Source organism: Typopeltis vanoorti, chromosome 2 (assembly GCF_054136105.1).
Source record: "Typopeltis vanoorti isolate ZY-2024b chromosome 2, IOZ_Tvanoo_1.0, whole genome shotgun sequence".
Classification (NCBI taxonomy): Eukaryota; Metazoa; Arthropoda; class Arachnida; order Uropygi; family Thelyphonidae; genus Typopeltis; species Typopeltis vanoorti.
In genome coordinates this window covers 24118823-24136236 of record NC_143550.1, presented here as the reverse complement: position 1 = coordinate 24136236, position 17414 = coordinate 24118823, and the positions used below count along the sequence as shown (strand labels likewise).

The 17414-nt window shown below is 35.4% G+C and overlaps 2 protein-coding genes across 3 annotated transcripts in view; one reads left to right on the top strand and one right to left on the bottom strand.

Moving 5' to 3' along the window:
- The window catches only part of LOC150108877 (scoloptoxin SSD14-like), a 141470-nt gene that overhangs the window by 84914 nt on the left and 39142 nt on the right, over positions 1–17414 (bottom strand). Inside the window, exon 2 of the mRNA XM_090410561.1 lies at positions 13936–14013. Coding sequence (XP_090266687.1) covers positions 13936–13946 — 11 coding nt within the window. The 5' untranslated portion in view covers positions 13947–14013. The remainder of the gene's footprint in view (positions 1–13935; positions 14014–17414) is intronic.
- The window catches only part of LOC150108878 (scoloptoxin SSD14-like), a 90260-nt gene that overhangs the window by 35375 nt on the left and 37471 nt on the right, over positions 1–17414 (top strand). For both annotated transcript variants that reach the window (XM_090410533.1, XM_090410541.1), the window contains exons 2-5: positions 4080–4151; positions 4642–4872; positions 6555–6677; positions 8403–8500. In XM_090410533.1, coding sequence (XP_090266659.1) covers positions 4080–4151; positions 4642–4872; positions 6555–6677; positions 8403–8500 — 524 coding nt within the window. The remainder of the gene's footprint in view (positions 1–4079; positions 4152–4641; positions 4873–6554; positions 6678–8402; positions 8501–17414) is intronic.

The following is a 17414-nucleotide window of genomic DNA, read 5'->3' as shown; positions in this document are numbered from 1 at the left end:
TATCGCAGTGCTGGTGTTCAAGTTACCCTTATAGCCCCAAAGTGCAAGGGTGGTGATGCTGGTAATTCGAATATGCCAAAGGTAAAGTGTTTCCTTTTAAGTGAAAAGGTGAAAGTTCTTGACTTCATAAAATAATAAATAAACAACGCGTATGCAGAGGTTGCTAAGATTCCATTCACATAATTTTTATTACAGTATGTTGTTATAATTGTCTTATTTTATTATTAGTTATTGTTGTAAATATATAACTGTGCCTAATTTAGAAATTAAACTTCATCATAGGTATGTATGTATAGGAAAAAACAGTGTATGTGTGTGTGTGTGTGTGTGTGTGTGTGTGTGTGTGTGTGTGTGTATATATATATATATATATATATATATATAGGGTTCGGTACTATCCGCAGTTTCAGGTATCCTCGGGGAGTCTTGGAACGTATCCCTCGCGGATAAGGGGGAGGGAGTACTGTATCTAAAGAGATATTAAGAAGTCCGCTGTTCAGATTAGATTTGAGATCATCCTCTCAAACGTTTTACAGTATGTACATTACTCATTCTCGAGAGTCAGTATGGCAACGAAATTACCAGCTTTATATATATATATATATATATATATATATATATATATATATATATATTGTGTGTGTAAAAAATAAGCGCTTCAAAATAGCCAACTTCAGTATTTGTTCATTCCTTAGAAATCTTCATGCCTGTCTTTTTTCAGTTCCAAGAGTCTCCTTCCCACTCGTTTACATAATGCACATCCAAACAGGACCCGTCGTAACCCACTAAGGCAATGCCTAAGGGCGGACTTAGAGGGCAACAAAAATCGGCAAAACTGTATCTCAACTCGCACAGAAATCATTTTCTTAATCAACAGCCTAGCAACTTGACCAGTCATTTCTTGCCATTGGACGCTGATACCATCATAAACAAAAACAGGCTGACAGCCTTCTAATTAAGTCTTCACTCATTTTTAGTAAATTATTTTACTAGTTTTTTTTTCTGCGTTCAGCTCATCTTAGAAGTAATACAGAAAATAGGTTTGAATCGTAAAATAAAAAGAAAAAAGATTACTGGTTTCTTTTCCACATGTTTTTAATTACTTACTGTAGTAGTGGAAAAGAAACCAGTAATCTTTTTTCTTTTTATTTTACGATTCAAGACTATTTTCTGTATTACTTCTAAGATGAGCAGAACGTGGGAAAAAAAAAAAAAAAAAACTAGTAAAATGATTTACTTAATACGTTAGCGAGGGGAAGAAACAAATTGACTCATGTCGTACTTGCCCTTCAAGGCAGGGAATTTGTCCAGTGCGTATTTAGTATAGGCACTAGAATGAAAATGACCCTATATTGTGAAACACATCTACCCCTACAAACGCCTTTCCGCAAGCAAAACAAAGTAAATTTTATTGCAGCATTAAAAAAGCATAGACACAGTCAATGTATACCGTATTTATGAAAAAGTAATTAGAGTATTTAGTGTAATTAGAAACAACGGATGAACACCATCCTACACAGCGGCAAACGAAATAGTTTTATTGTAGCACAAAAATATTCTCCGCAGCCTTATGTTCTAGTAGGCACGGAAAGCATTGATGAAAACATCGTCCTGATCGAGGCGCAACTGGCGCGAGACACACTTCCGTGTTAATATATATAAAATAACATATATCTTAACAATAGACGTAGTAAAAATAAATATCCCAACTTATTTGAATAATAGATAAAGTGTAGAAAAAAATTCCCGAATATTACAAATTTAATAATTGTACCGAATCCGTACGTTACGTGTCACGATTTAATAAAAAGGTGCCACATACTGTTGGGTACTGTCCCAAAACAAACCAATGTATATACTTTATATTACACTAGCGCACTCAGGATTTAATCTGGGAAAGGGGAACGAGTTGAGCAGACGATTTGGTATATACACTACACATCGCATACGACCTATGACTGAGCAACTGCAATGATCGCTAATTCATAAGTAGTATAGAAGACACGACACAACATAAATAAAAATAATAAATTTTAATTAGGAAAAGATTTCTTTAAAATTTTCTAGTGTTTTTTTCCTTTTTCCTTTTTTTTTTGGGGGGGGGGCTTCCCCCCTCTGGATGCGCCAGTGCTTTATTAGTATATATTCTTCTGTATTCTTTCTTTAAGAGATACTTTTAGGTGAAGAGATTCAGTTAATATTTAAAATGTTAATTTTGGCTGTGATTGGCGCAATGACCGAAACTACCACCAAAAATCTTATTTGCTCTTAAAAATGACAGATATTTGAATGGAACATGTGACAGCTAATAGCTGTTATTCTTGTGTATGCTCTCAACGCAGCTACCAATAACTTCTAATCGGACAAATTCTATTTCTTTCGCATATATTTATTTCCTAATATTTTCTTTCATTTTTCCTCTCTCTGTTGTTGCTTCTTTTTTTTTTTTTTTAATCGATCTCATACAGATCAAAACTACAGTACGACAGCATCAAAGTGTAAGTTGAAGTAGAGACCGAGAAGTTGCATTTAATTAATTTTTTTCTAACATTTAACAAATGTTTCTCCTCTTTCTTTATTACCTCTGTTCTTTGGAGTGGAGGTAAGATCATATACATATAAGAGGAAAGTCGTACAGTGGATTCTAGTCTTTGAATCATGGCTAGCTATATTGCTGACATATTATAAATCTGGAGAGCAGAAAGATTTATTGGGAAGCCGTTTAGATTGAATTACGTTCATGGAGACGCCTGTAGGAAAAGCCAAAACAGACTATATATACATACATGACAAAGTGAAGTGACTCACTTTTGCTCTTTGTCACAGAAAGTTGGTTAAAAACCACCTTCTGTTTTTCCAGATTTTTAGGAATAATTTCGGTATCCATCTCAAATTTCGAATAGCATTTTAATGAAAGGCGAATCTAGAACCTGTACACTGTGAGCTTAGGAGAAAGGCGGAGAGGGAGCGAAAGGACATGTAGTGCAGACAAAAAAATCCCTGAATGTTGCAGAACCACATAACACATGCATTGCCTGCTATTCTGATAAGTAATTACTTCGGCGATGGTGTACAATAGCATTCATGTACCTGTAGATGTACCTAGAGACGTGACGTGAACGGTACGGTATTGACATAGGAATAACTGTAGGATTCAAGGAAGAGGTACATTTAATCTTCGTTATGCTAGATGCAATGAGGTGAATATAAACCAGCGAAAAGGCGCTTCAAAGCAATCCAATCGTACCAACAGATCCCAGAAACTGATCGGTCGAACGAAGCCATTGGTGATATTTCGTCGACAGTCCACGATTGAAGATTATCGCCGGGAAATCACTGAATGTTGCCCCTCCATTTACAGGAGTGTATATATCGTTGAACTGGAGTGTCTAGTGACTTCTGACTACATATTGTATGCGTTTCGAAATAGATAAAAGCGATACCAGAATTTACCCAAAGAACTAGGTATTATTAAAAGGCAATAGAACGCGATTAGGCATACTTTTACGAGAGAAACTTGATTAGATTGTATTCTTCTTCGTTGAGTAGGGCATGGAAGTCGGCATATAAGACACCAATTGCAGATCTCGAAGTTTAATTGTTTCGTGAAATAGAGGAACGAAAGGAAACCGTCGTCTAAAGTCTATGGACACAAATAATTGATGTACAGGAAGAAGCGGATTGGAGGGAATAAAGCTCTAGAATATTTCTGCATTGACATCGGGAAGCATTTCCTAGTATCAATGTAATAGCATTAACACAGGTATTTATTTTTATTTATTTATTTATTTTTACTACAAATAAACAGAAATAAAATTCTAGACTTGTTAATCTATTTTTTTTACTTCTTTCCTTAATTATCAATCATTACAGAAAAGGATGAAAAACTTTAAAAATGTGTTATTGCCTAATTATTTTTAAATTCATCCTTTGGTGTGAACATTATGTAATTCATAATGATAGTTGTCGGACTAGTTTCATCATAAAAATAGCACCGAAAAGTGAATTTTATCTTTTAAGTTTTGTAGCACAATACATGTATAATCATGGTAACTTTCAATAATCTCTGGTTCCTTTAGTTTCAAGTTCGTGCTGTCGAGAGGTACCGAGAAGAATAAGGGCAGCGATCTCGAAAAGCCGCAGCCTGAAAGGTAGGCATTACTTTTTAAATGTAATAGTGATTAGAAGAAATACAATAAAGCATTTAGTAAAGTGCAAATAACAGGCCTTTGACTAGCAATCTTGCACATTCATATAATTGCAGACATTGGTTTGTTTCCTTGCAGAAAAGGTACAGTTTTAGTGATGTATATGAATAATTTTTTCTAAAATAATTCAACAATTTGATAATGAGAGTTGCAGATTAATCTCAAAGAGGTAGATTCCATTTTCACTGAAAGTTTAAAGCAATAATCTACCTTCCCACATAAGTGTGCAATCCTGACAAGATTTAGAGGTAGAGTATGAATGGATATAAAAATGATTCATTTTACCCTCGGAGAAACTCTCCAGTTTCCAAATGCAGTACATAAATCGGTATTCATTTCTAATTACAGATGGGGATTGATTTGACTAAAATTTTCTTTGGGTTCTTTGTCATATTTTTTCCTAATTGTCTTTATTCGACTGTGTGCTTTACAGTGAAACGCAGAAGAGGATTCGATGGACCAGTAGAAAAATAACAGTGACTTTACTAGTCGTCGGAGTAGCGATTCTTGCAGCTGTCGTTGCGGTGGTCATAGTCCAACAGAAGAGGCTAAGGAAAGAAAACTACTCGTACTTCTTACCATTCTTTGACTCCCCCTCCGAACTCGGGATATATAAAACGGCTGCAGTGGCATCTGATGCTAAAATATGTGCAACTATCGGAAAGTAAGAATAGCATCATCGGTTGTTAATTTATTCTTCTAATTAGGAAACATTTTATTTCAGATATTCAAGTGCCGTCTTTAATGTTACTATTGAAAAATGACCGCAGTTTATTTTATTATTATTATTATTATTATTATTATTATTTGCAAAAATGAATCGATACGTTCATACTGTTTTTTCATAGAATCTTAGGGTAGATTTTTATTTTTTATTATTATTATTATATATAATTTATTTATTTAATTTACTTCAGGAAATGCTGAAGGACACTGACATCGGCACTGAGATATCGAAGAGAGATACAGAAACAAATTTGATAACATGATTTTGCCCATGGCAACTGGTTCTACATATTCGCGAATCACAGCATTTCTAGGATTCTCCATTTGTAAAAAAAAAAGAAAAATCACAGTTCAGAAGCAAAATCATAGCATATTCCCCAAAAATGGGGACGACACTACGAAAAGAAAAAGTCTGAGAGATACTTTTATATATAAACGGTAAATTAGTCATAATTATGAAAATACAGTAGTTTTTCTGTGGCGAATGCGTAAGTTCAGTAAATGTCGTATTACACGCAAAATCTATAAATGCTTTTAAAAGAAATTCACACGAGTTTTGCGGAGAGAAATATTTCCAAATGCTTGGAATGGCTTTCTTCCTATTCAGTGAATTTCTGTATAATGCCTTAAACTGAAGAATTCAAACGTCAACATATTCGGTAAATGGATAATTACAGATTCACACATGGATTATGGGTATGAAAATAATTTACGCAGAAGCAATCTGTTAATGTACTTGAGAAGACATGAAAATATGACATTGCTGAATACTAGTCCAGCCGTGTCTGTTGACCTGCATGTATGGAGAACCAGTGAATACTTTAGAAGCTATTAGAACAGTTTTCAGTGAAGAAGGGTAAAGAAACCTGCAACTCTCTGATTGAAAGATACGTATGAATGAAAGATCAACTGACCAGCGATCTTTAGTTATAGGTCATTGCCATAAATTAAAGCAGCAGCTCCAGCGTCTCAACCTACGTGAAAAAAAAATTTTTGTATAGAAATATATGAAGCTTTATTTAACATTCCATCTCTTGCAAAAGGAAAAGCTTTCGATAGAGTTGTCGAGAAAACCAATTTTGAACTTTTGTTCCTTAGTAGGAGCTCGCATTCTCCGACGAATTCAAACTGCCAGTAACTCATTACTACTTATAGAGAGGAGATTGAAAACGTTCTTACTAGAATATGGATTCAGCATGCATTCCTTCTGAATTTCAAGCTTGCGACGCAACTCTTAATTGTACAGAGCTGTTGTTGGGAAGAGAAAGGTACTGCAGTCTATGGCTTGTCTAATTTTACCGGGAAACTTGCGAATTCCTAAGACAACAGGTCATGCAGCTCTTCAGTATCAAACCCGTTGTTCATCGAGCTACAAGCTTAAAGATTCTGCTAGAAAAGCAAACAATCCTGTTTTAGTCAGCAGTCCTCAAACACGAATCCTATCGAGCCAATTACGATATTCTTAAGGAGGCGTGTAACACAGAAGCAATTGCCTCCGTTAACTGCTGTACTTACTGTTATTTTCTAGTGTATTTCAATTCGTTAATAACCAAGATTCTTTAATTTGTTTGGAGGGCAACTAAATATTTGCATTAATGCGCGCTTCTTCATTTTCGGCAGGCAGATATTGTTGAAAAATGGATCAGCTGTGGATGCTGCAATCGCCTCTCTCTTCTGTATGGGAATCGTAAATCCCCACAGTATGGGACTGGGTGGTGGATTTATAATGACCATTTATAATAGGTAAGTCACAATTCAATTTCTTTTCTTCTGAATTGGTTTTATCAGTAACTGAAAGTGACCTAAGATGTAATAAAAAAAAAAAGGACGATCTTAGGAAATTAAAGCAGAAGGGTCCAACCGATTGTCAGTGTTTCCACTAAGGCCTACAAAAAAAAAAAAAAAAAAAAACTTTCTTTCTCTGTTCGCGAAGACTAAAAATATCTTATTTAATACAGATTTAATATTTGGTTACGATTACTTTTATTTTCCCGATGCATTCGGGAAAATAAAAGTAATCTGCTCAGTGAGTGAATAAGGGATATTATGAAGGATGAAAAGTGCCTTCACAGCTCAGTCGACAACGACGATCCCGTTTGCTTGGAAAGACTTCAAGTTTGAATTCCATTTGGGACGAAAATAATTCTCAAATCTCACATGGGGATGCAAGGTTTTCTTCGCGAACAACTGGGGTTTCTCCATTCAACCGGACAAACCAACCACAATTGAAAGAATGCACGCGATTGACGGACAATCAAATGTTGTATTAACATCTCTCATTGCAATAATTAGGTGTCTTCAAAACTAAGGTTCTTCGGTCAAACTAACTGATAATTAGTTTGCCTGTATTATTTCCCAGAATCGCGATAGTTTCAACTAGACATTTCTGTTGAGATTAGGTGAAGACAAGGAAAGGAACTAGTCCTGCTAGTAAAAGATATTTTCTAGACTTAAAAATATTTTAATATTATCTTCACATTGTTGCATATTAATGTTTTGACTTTCCTATATGACTCAAAAGTGTGATGACCAACCAGCACCGGAAAGAAAATATTGCGAACAAATTGACAAGACGTACATTTTTTTCTGAACACCCTGAACATTACAAAAAGAAACTCTGAGGTGGAGTTCAGAGAAATGAGATTCTTGTAATAAGGAATTAGGTGAAGCAAGATGTGAGGCTGAATGGTCAAGCATTCTGATAACATCCGGCTTCTGACAGGAGTGACGATGGAACAAGGCTCCATACTCTTACTCTAAGTATTTTTCTATAAAACGGAAAATTTCCTTCATCAGATCGTGCTAATATAGGGCTTAAGAAAAGGAAGACAGTTATTAGCCTTAATTTCTAATGAATCTGATTCTGTGATAAATGGACCTGATCTTTTTAAGGTAAGAAGTGTGAACATCAAGAAATATCACTCAAATATTTCAGCCAAATAGAAGGAACGTGTTGCATTAGAAGAGTAACAAATTCCCATCTATGAATGAAAGTGCTATTTAAATAGTTTTACTGTTGTTAATGGATGTTTATGGTGAGCGATGACTTTGAAAAGGTCATATAGCATCTGAGCGAAAAAAACAAAAATTACGCACTTGCAAATTAGTGAACACGAATATCTGAAATATGTCTGTCTGCGTATAACACCCACCCTTTGGGGGCTTCTGCAAATCGTCCGATTGAAACCCAAAATCTCAGTGGTTGTTCTAAAAAGCCAAAACTTAATAAAATTTGGCAAGTCCAAGAATAACTTACGAAAGGAAGAACGAGAAAAATGTAGCTAGTGATTACACACGTATTAAAAAAAAGTAAGCTCTCTCCCTAAATGTTTTAGGGTCATTTAATTATATTTTTAACAAAATTACTTCAAAATACAGCGCAAGCGATGCGTTTGGGCACTACTGATCTAAATCGTACTTCTGCTCAGCTGTGGAACAAAAATATTCACACTTTCTCTTTTTTTTCAGAGATTCTAGAACTGCACAAGTATTGGATGCTCGGGAGGTGGCTCCTAAGGCGGCAACAGAAGACATGTTTATAGGAAATGAATCTCTTTCAGAAACAGGCAAGTTCCTTCGGCTTCATTTAAATTAGAGAAGTAAACAACTTTAAGATAAAGTTAAAAAAAAATACACCCAATGTATAAAGTCGGGTTAATTCGAGTAATGGAGAGTTAAATTGGGCAATTAGACAGCCATGATTGCAGTCGTAACTACAACTTTTCTCTTCTTCTAGCAAGAAGCATTCGGTAGGACACCGTAACAGTTGCAGATAAGTCCCTTTTAGTTTACAGATGTCATTACAGCTTTCATGGGATTCCTTAAAGCTCGCATTGAATTATTAGATTAATGTTTTATATCCGGAGAGACTTTGTATAAAAAATTGCTCACGTTTATATTAATAGTTTCGGCTTTGAGATCTATGACGCAAACATTTCGGGGAACTCTTGTAAATCTTAATATCTGGTGACGTCACTCCATTTTCCTTCAAATTTAATAGGAACTGAGCAAGCACCAGATTGTCACCCATCTTAAATTAACCACTGGCTAGATTAATATAGAACAATCTAAAATATATAACAATCGCAGGACTATTAAATGTTGCATATTCTGTTCAGTGAATGGGATGTGACACACAGAGAAAGAATTTTGTAATTTATCTTGTCACAAACAAAATCTAGAATTTCATTTCTCCTGCAGCATTATTGTAATTCTACGACACTAAAGCATTTAACATTAAAACATCAAATAGAACTTCTGATCAGTTAAACCTAACCTTTGAAAGCATACAGTGGGATAATTGGGGACGTGGGAATGGTGGCAAACGACGCTGTAATTGAAAATGGATTAAAAGTATTACAAATTATTTGTCCTTCCCGTGTACTGCTCCGAGCTTAGAAGCTGCAAGAGTAAATTCTTACTCTTGCGACTTCTAAAATTTTATTTTAGAGTATTTGTACGGTGAATCAGTCCTAAATGACTAAAATATTTAAATCTCACTCTCTGGTAAACTGTGTGCCTGTGAAAATAACATTCTGCGGGAAGTGAATATTAGTCACTCGTCCGGATTCGCAAATCGCCTAGTTACGCAACTGGGGTATCCACGTACTCATCTTCTCATTGTAAACGTTCGCGATAGTCACATACACATAAGTGTATTCTGTTAAGTGATTGGCTGAGAGGTCAAAATGCTTAAGCACTTCCTCATAAAGTAAGGAAGTCGAAATTTGCAAGGAGATAGTCGGTGTGCAATTAAAGTTTTTGAACTCAATTTTTTCCCTCTATAAATCAGAAGTGTCCACGATATGAGGGTATGACATTTTCTTGTATAACTCATAAAATAGCAAATAAAGGTTCGGCTTGCGCCATTATCTTGTGAAGAATTAAATTTTAATGTTTCGTTATTAAAAAAAAAGTTTTCATATTTTTTTATCAGACTAAACTAATTACTCATAGGTGGTATCAGTACTTTAATTCATTTAATGGGTCAGCCATTCCTTCTACATCCCCCAGCATCGGCACAATATTATTATTATGTGACACCTCTAGGGAGTAAAAAAACTCATCGAGGGAGAGTGTGCCAACAGCATCAAACGATTGATCTCCTTCCAACTACTAACCGCGCTCAAACTTGCTTAAATTTTTTGCGTGAGCCATTAGTAGCAGAGGCTCTACCAATCGACCAACCTTTGCTGTCCAAGGTTGCCAGCAAAGCATATCAAAAAAGAAAAGCTTTTTCCAGTCTATCAAACTGATAACTGAGTTCCGTCGCCTTACCAAAGATCACGAATAACCTGAAATAATTTAAAAATATTTAATAGCGAGTGAGTAAGAAAATAATCCTTTCCATGCTAAATACATAACTGAACAACTCTGAATTTGTATACTGAGACTTTCCATTTCATTCTGCTTTGGGGGGGGGGATGCATTTCATCACTCGTGCATTACTACTTCCTGCCGTCTCTTAAAATAATTCAGATCAAAGTACAGGTTTTGTGTTGTGCCAGTAGATATAATGTGAATATGATTCAAACTATTCGGAACAATGCGTACACGTAGAGAGAATAACACGTGTTAAAAAGGCTGTCGAGTTTTCAAATGCACCTTCACTCATCCATGCATATCTTCCCGCTACAGATGCGTAATTAGCCTATTAAGGCTAATAAACAAATCAGATATCCAACTATAGTAACCACCAAAATTAACAATGGGAAAAAAACAACTAATTTCTTGATATTTGCTGATAACGAGTCTACGAAAACGACTCTTTTCTCCTAGTTGTTATTCTTAAAGTGTTTTATTTGCTTAAAGTCAGGTGTGTGTGTGGGGGGGGGGAGACATTATGTTTAAACAGTTGGTTTCAACTAATTCTCTGCTGGAAATGTGTCAGTCAATTAAGATATTGGAATTTTCACAATACTACAGAAAACTGACAGGTAAGCGAAACAAAATGTGGAAATTAAGTTATGAAATAACGTACGTAGGAATAAATTATAATATATTAACAGTAGAATTTTCAGCCACGTTTCCTGACTATCCTCAATGCACATAGACGTGCTATCGTACAAGACAGAATTCATTGGAATAAATATATAATCTGGTATATGAAGGGGCAGAATCGAGGTGACTAGTGGTGTGCCGCAAGGTTCAGTGCTGGGACCACTGCTGTTTAATGTGTACATAAATGATATAGGAAATAACTAGAAAGGAAATATTCAGTTGTTTGCTGATTATGCGAAATTAGGTAAAGTAATAGCTAATCAAGGCGATGTTTGTAGGACAATTTAAGTAGGCTGTAGGAGTGCTTGTAGGACAATTTAAGTAGGCTGTCAAGTATGGGCAAAAGATAATTGGTGTCAGTTTAATGTGGAGATATAAAGTTATGCATTTTAGAAAAAATAAATAACAAGCTGTGTATCACATTGACAGCACTGTACTCCAGGAAATAGAAGAAATTAGAGATTTATGAGTGGTGGTGGACAAAGTTATTTAGAGGACACTGCTAAGGTAGGCCATAAGATTATTTGGCTATTGAAGAACACATTAAGAAGTAGAAATAAGGAAGTCATTATTAATCTTTATAAGGCCTTGATACACCCATATCTGGACTACTGTGCTCAAGTCTGGTCCCCTGGGATTCTTAGGGATGAGGAAGCGGTGGAGAAGATTCACAGGTAAGTGGCGTGTGGAACGTTCCCTATGAGGATAGATTGAAGGTGTGTTAATTGCTGAAGTTGGTTGATAGGAGAAAAAGAGGGGATGTGATAGAAACATTTAAGTTACTTAAAGGATTTTATAAGACACGCAGGAGAAAAGTTTCAGCACTTCGCTAGAGGGACCAGAACAAGGGGTCATCCATGGAAGTTGAATAAAGGAGTGGTCAGTAGGGGTGTGAGGACTAGATTTTTTTTTTTTGCTTGGAGAGTGGTGAATGAGCGGAATGGGTTGCCAGAGTCCATTGTGGGTGCTCTGTCTGTTAATGGGTTCAGGGAGAGGTATGATAGATTGTGTGGATGGATTGGGTCGCCCGCGATGAGTCTTCGGACTCCATGGAGGTGCCCGTATAATAATAACAACAATAATAAACCTAGTCTTGCACAAAATTTATTTCTTATTAGAAACGCACTATAAATCAGAAAGCTGTGAAACCCATATCCATCGGTCGAATTTTAACAAAAATGACAGGCTATCCCAACAGCTTTTATAGAGAGAGCTCTCCTCCTGGAATTAATGACTTTGTAATACATGGGTTAATTTTCAATGGTTATTCTAATTTGCATATTTTTTCTATATGCATTGAGAATGGTCACGAAAGGTGGCCAAAATGCTGCTTTTCATAAATTTATTGTCCCTAAGTTATTATTCTGTAATTTAAGTTTCGCATATGAATTTTGACGATTTTCAAGATTTACTAAAATCAGCCTCTGTCCCTCACAGTTGATTCGATCTCTCTCAGAGAGAGATATTACACACACAGATTTAAAATGAATGCATGATTCATATTAATGCCATCTCTAGTTAGGCTGGAAAAATAATCCCAATCTGCCTGAAATCTGCAGTCATTAAGAAACATTCAAGATTTTAATGACTTTTTAAAGTCAAACTGGTCTGAGATCAACTTTCGCCCATCATGACTCTCTACTAACTACCTGGTTAAAAGCATGTACAGTGTTCAGCATTGATCCATAATTAAGTTCTGTCTGTAACGGAGACTACGCTGGGATGATGTGATGGGTTATATTTTTTTTTTAATATAAATATTTCCTTGTAGTAAGTAGCTTCAAATATATCTTAATCGTTCAGTTCCCTAAAATCAAGCTTCAAAAGCAATAAAAAATATAAACTGAAAGTCTTAGTAATCTACGTACTGAAATACACTGGGAAAAGACTGAGTGGGTCAGTAGCGTATATACTCAAGCTGGTTCTCATTTCTCATTTGGGAGAAAAACTGAGTTTCAGGTAGTAAAAACTTGTTTTTAGAAGACAGGCTACTTTACGTCATCCTCGGGATTGACCAAAGATGGTGAAAAAGCTCTGATAGAGTAAAACTATGGGATGGCCAGTTATTAGACTGAAAAGTGAAAAAGAAATATTAAAGAACAGAAAAAACGGCACTAGGAACCAAGTAAATCAATCAGCAAAGTAGCTCAGTTTCATCTCTCTCCATTTTTATTCATTAGCTCCCGGGTAGACAGAATGACCATATTTGGAAAATTAGTAATATTTTAAATAGCGAAGGATAGTCTGTTATGATGGAAACCATTTTGAGAATGAGGAAAGAAAACCTACTTTATTGCTAAATCGAAAATGGAAATCTTTAAATTATCGACGTTGAAAGACAGACAAATTTCATTTTAAAGTAATTTGCAATATAAACTTAGATGAGCAGGCAAGTTTAAAAAAAGGACTACAAAAATGTTAAAACATTTCCTAATGCCCGAATATATCAATCATCAGTCAAAAAAAATATCCACAATGTAATTAACTATAACAAGAGTTAAAAATCAGAAGTGCCTATGTTTTAACCGGCAGCAAGGCAACGTTTTGTACATAGGGGCGACACTTACGAAGTGCAGCCCTGAAAGGAGAACTTATAGAAAGAAACCCTTCCTGTTTTAAGGCTTACTACAAGAAAATATTCGAATCCCGCGGGCGTTTTTATATTATCGACATGCACCCGAAAGATCAGACTGATTTATAAAGATACGGGGGGAGAGGATCTGGAAAGTTCTGATAAACACCTAGAACAAAAGTAGTATTAAACAACTAATATAACCAACAAAGAATATCTTAAAATCCTTTAAACACCATGTTTCATCAAATTGTGATAATTTGTTCTTATTTTCTTCCTTGTGGCTATATCAGCTGCTTTAATATCAATTTTGTTCTAGGTGTTTATCAGAGCTTTCCAGACCCTCCCCTTTGTATAATATTTGCATGTTTTTTTAAAAAAATTATCTTTTATCAACTAGAAACAAGACAGCTGAATTGAATTACTTACTTTCCTAACATGCATGATGTTAGTTCTTCCCTTCAACCTACTCTTCCGTTGAATCGTGGGCTGTAACATATCAGTGACCTGAAAAGATACGAATAAAATATTGATGGTCGAGACTACTTCCACTGCAGCCTTTAAAATGTTGATATCAGTAATACCATGGAAGATTAATAACATTATCAGTTTAACTCGACAAATATATATGAAGAAGGAATTTAAGTGCTACGTGGAGAATTTGCTTGAGAAGTGTGTGTGTATGTATGTATGCATCCATCCATCTCATGAACATAAAGCCAGAACTGTTTGAGACGTGCTATTGTTCTGAAATTGCGAGATTAGAATGTGACTTTCCACAATCAAGTCATTGCCGATCATTTACTAAAAATGCTGCTTATTTCATTATTGTCTTCTTTTCCTGCTAGGAGGCCTGTCAATTCCATACTCGTACATACACAGACACTCTAGTGGTCACTCTAGATCAGTGATTCCCAAAGTGGGAGGTGGGATTACTTAAGGGGACGCCAAGATGCAAGCAGGCAGCAGGGGGGGGGGGGGCTGAAGGTGTGCTGCAAAATGCTGAAATGTGCAATAATTAATTGCTGCTGTTTGATCATTATTATTATTATTATTATTATTTCCAAGACATTTTTCGTTGTTTTCCAAGACGTTGTTTGAGTTTTTTGTTGGTAATTTCTGAAGTGGTCCTTTTTTACCTTAATAGTACTGAGTGTGTTATAATGTATTTTCCCATATTCTTATTTATTGAACAAAAATGTGAAGCTTTTAGCTATGTAAGTGTTGTGTCACAGCTTGGCAAATTATAGGTTGTTATATTGTGAGGATATAAAGATTATTATTTACAAAAACTGCTTTCAAATATGTATGTACGCTTATTTCTGCATGTTCCAGAATAGAAATGGCAGATGCAGATACGGCAAAGAAGAAATGTAAGCTTATAGCATTGAATACCTAAAATATGGATGCATACCAGCACCAACAAACCAGCAGCTGCCAATGTGCCAATTTGTGAAAGAGTCCTCTCTAATGAGGCCACGAAGCCTTCCAGAATAATTGAACATTTCAAAAAGTACATCCTGACAAGGCAAGTAGATCAAGGATTTACTTTCGTTGGAAGTTCCCGATTAGGTAATAAATCCATTTTCCGATACTGAGGTAGTGGGAGCCACAGAGGAAGACTAATTGAGCTACAAAATGACTTTGAGCTGAAGCCAAAATTTAAGAAAAATCTTAAAATCTTATGAAGAGTTTTGGTTGCAGAAAGAGATCTCAAAGCCGAATAGAGAAACTACAAGAGTTTCATGCTGAATATAGAAACTATAAAAGTTTTGGCGGATCCAAGCGTGAGCAAACCTTTCATGACAGGGGGAAACTCGTAGTAAAGATGAAGTAAGCTCTGATCACTATCCTTAGTATTTTTCATAATATAAAACACATCTCCTAGTGGACATGTATGATGTTATGCATGTCCACTAGGACAGTGCTTCCCAAACTTCTGGATCTCAGGGCCCCCTTTGCAAAAATTAAAATATTTCACGGCCCCCCTCGAAAAAAAATCGTAATAGAGAGATATATTATTATAATATTTATATTATTTATATTCAATACAAAACATACACAGCGAATATTGCAAAAATCAAATGCATATATTACATTTTTTGCCTCTTACCGTTTGGTTCTGAAGACGATGCGGGCTGTTCGGTAAAATATGAAATACTGTCCTTTTTTTGAGTCTGTTTCTGCTTCTTCTGATTGTTCGCGGGAATTTTTTTATATTTTTTATCAGCCACTTATCCATCTCAGGGTTAATTTTTTTAACGTAGAATAGATCAAATAATATCACCACTTACCGATACTGGCACACCACAGACTGGTAACATGAAATTAGTGAATATTACCTGAATAAGGGAATCCGAGGATCAGGAAATTTTTCTCTTTTGTGACTTTTCTCCCTTTAAGGTAATTAAGCCTAACGCGAAACAGACAGCAAAGGCAGGTTATTAAAACGTGCATATGATTGGTGCGGTATTAACAAAAGATCGCGCAACCGAAAGATAAAAGCATAGCTGACAATTCAGTTGAAATGCTAACTCTCTTCAACCGAATTCCATATGTGAAACTGCCATAACATTCATTATATATATATATGTATGAGGGGACATGCGATTCATTAGTTAGTGTGTTTTTATCCCAGTTATCTCTAATTGCGCTATTTGTTGAGAAATATATTACACAGATTCCTCATACCTTATTCACTAGCATAATAAAAGTACTTGTTTTTATTGCCTCTGCAGTATAGTGGCTGTTAGGGAAGGGTGTTGTTTACCACTGCAAGAGAATTACTATCTCCCCACATGAACTTGTTTAAGCTTTTTTTCATGTGTGAAGTATATGCGAAACTTTTATTGGTAACAGAAAACTAGCTCGGATGACAGTGATAATATAAAACGAGTTTTGATATGTATATAGAATCAATATCAACAGTCCCTGATTACGAACGCGTGATGAAAGGGACAGGAAGATTTGGAGCTTCCCTGGAGAGCATTCGAAGTAAATACAATTAACCACTGCTTTGAAATGAAACGTATGAATAAGCAATATTTACTAATATTCATTAAGCGCCGAAATACGCAGGAAGCAAAGTTTGTGAACCAACACCAATCTGTGAATTTTTCCATTAAAATATAAAAAATAACAAAAAAGAAATAATAAATAATAAAAGTTAAATACGTTTCTTTTAAAATAAAAAAAATCTACTTAGTCTTAAAACATTTTAAATTTGTTTTCATTATTTCACGGCCCCCTCAACAAAACCTACGGCCCCCAAGGGGGCCGCGGCCCACAGTTTGGGAAGCGCTGCACTAGGAGATGTCTTTTACATTATGGGAAATACTAAGGATAGTGATCAGTATTACTCTGCTTTTACTACGAGTTGCCCCTGTCATGAAAGGTTTGCTTACGCTTAGATCCGCCGAAACTTTTATAGTTTCTATATTCGGCATGAAACTCTTGTAGTTTCACTAAAACTCTTGTGGTTTCTCTATTCGGCTTTGAAATATTGTCGGATTCAATATTAACTTAATTTGAATAAGACTCCAGATAACTCAACGTGGAGATTTAAGACTCCTGCTAAGTGATATTAAACCAGACATAGGAAAACTGGTATCACTCCATGAAGCCCATCCATCACATTAAGGATTTTCAGACCATTCAAGTCAATAGCTGCTATTGAATAACCTTATTATACAATGTTTTATTAGATTTTAATGTAAAGTTGTTATTAAAGTTAAATGTTGTTGTTGTTTTTATTTAAAATACACTTAAATTATAAATTAATAATTTTTTTTAAAAATGTTATTACCGTTCCTTGTGGGTTGTGTGAATCGCTTTTCTGAATGTAGGGTGGACTCAGGTAAGACACGGGGGGGGGGGGCACTGACAGTGAGTTTATGGATTCGAGGGGG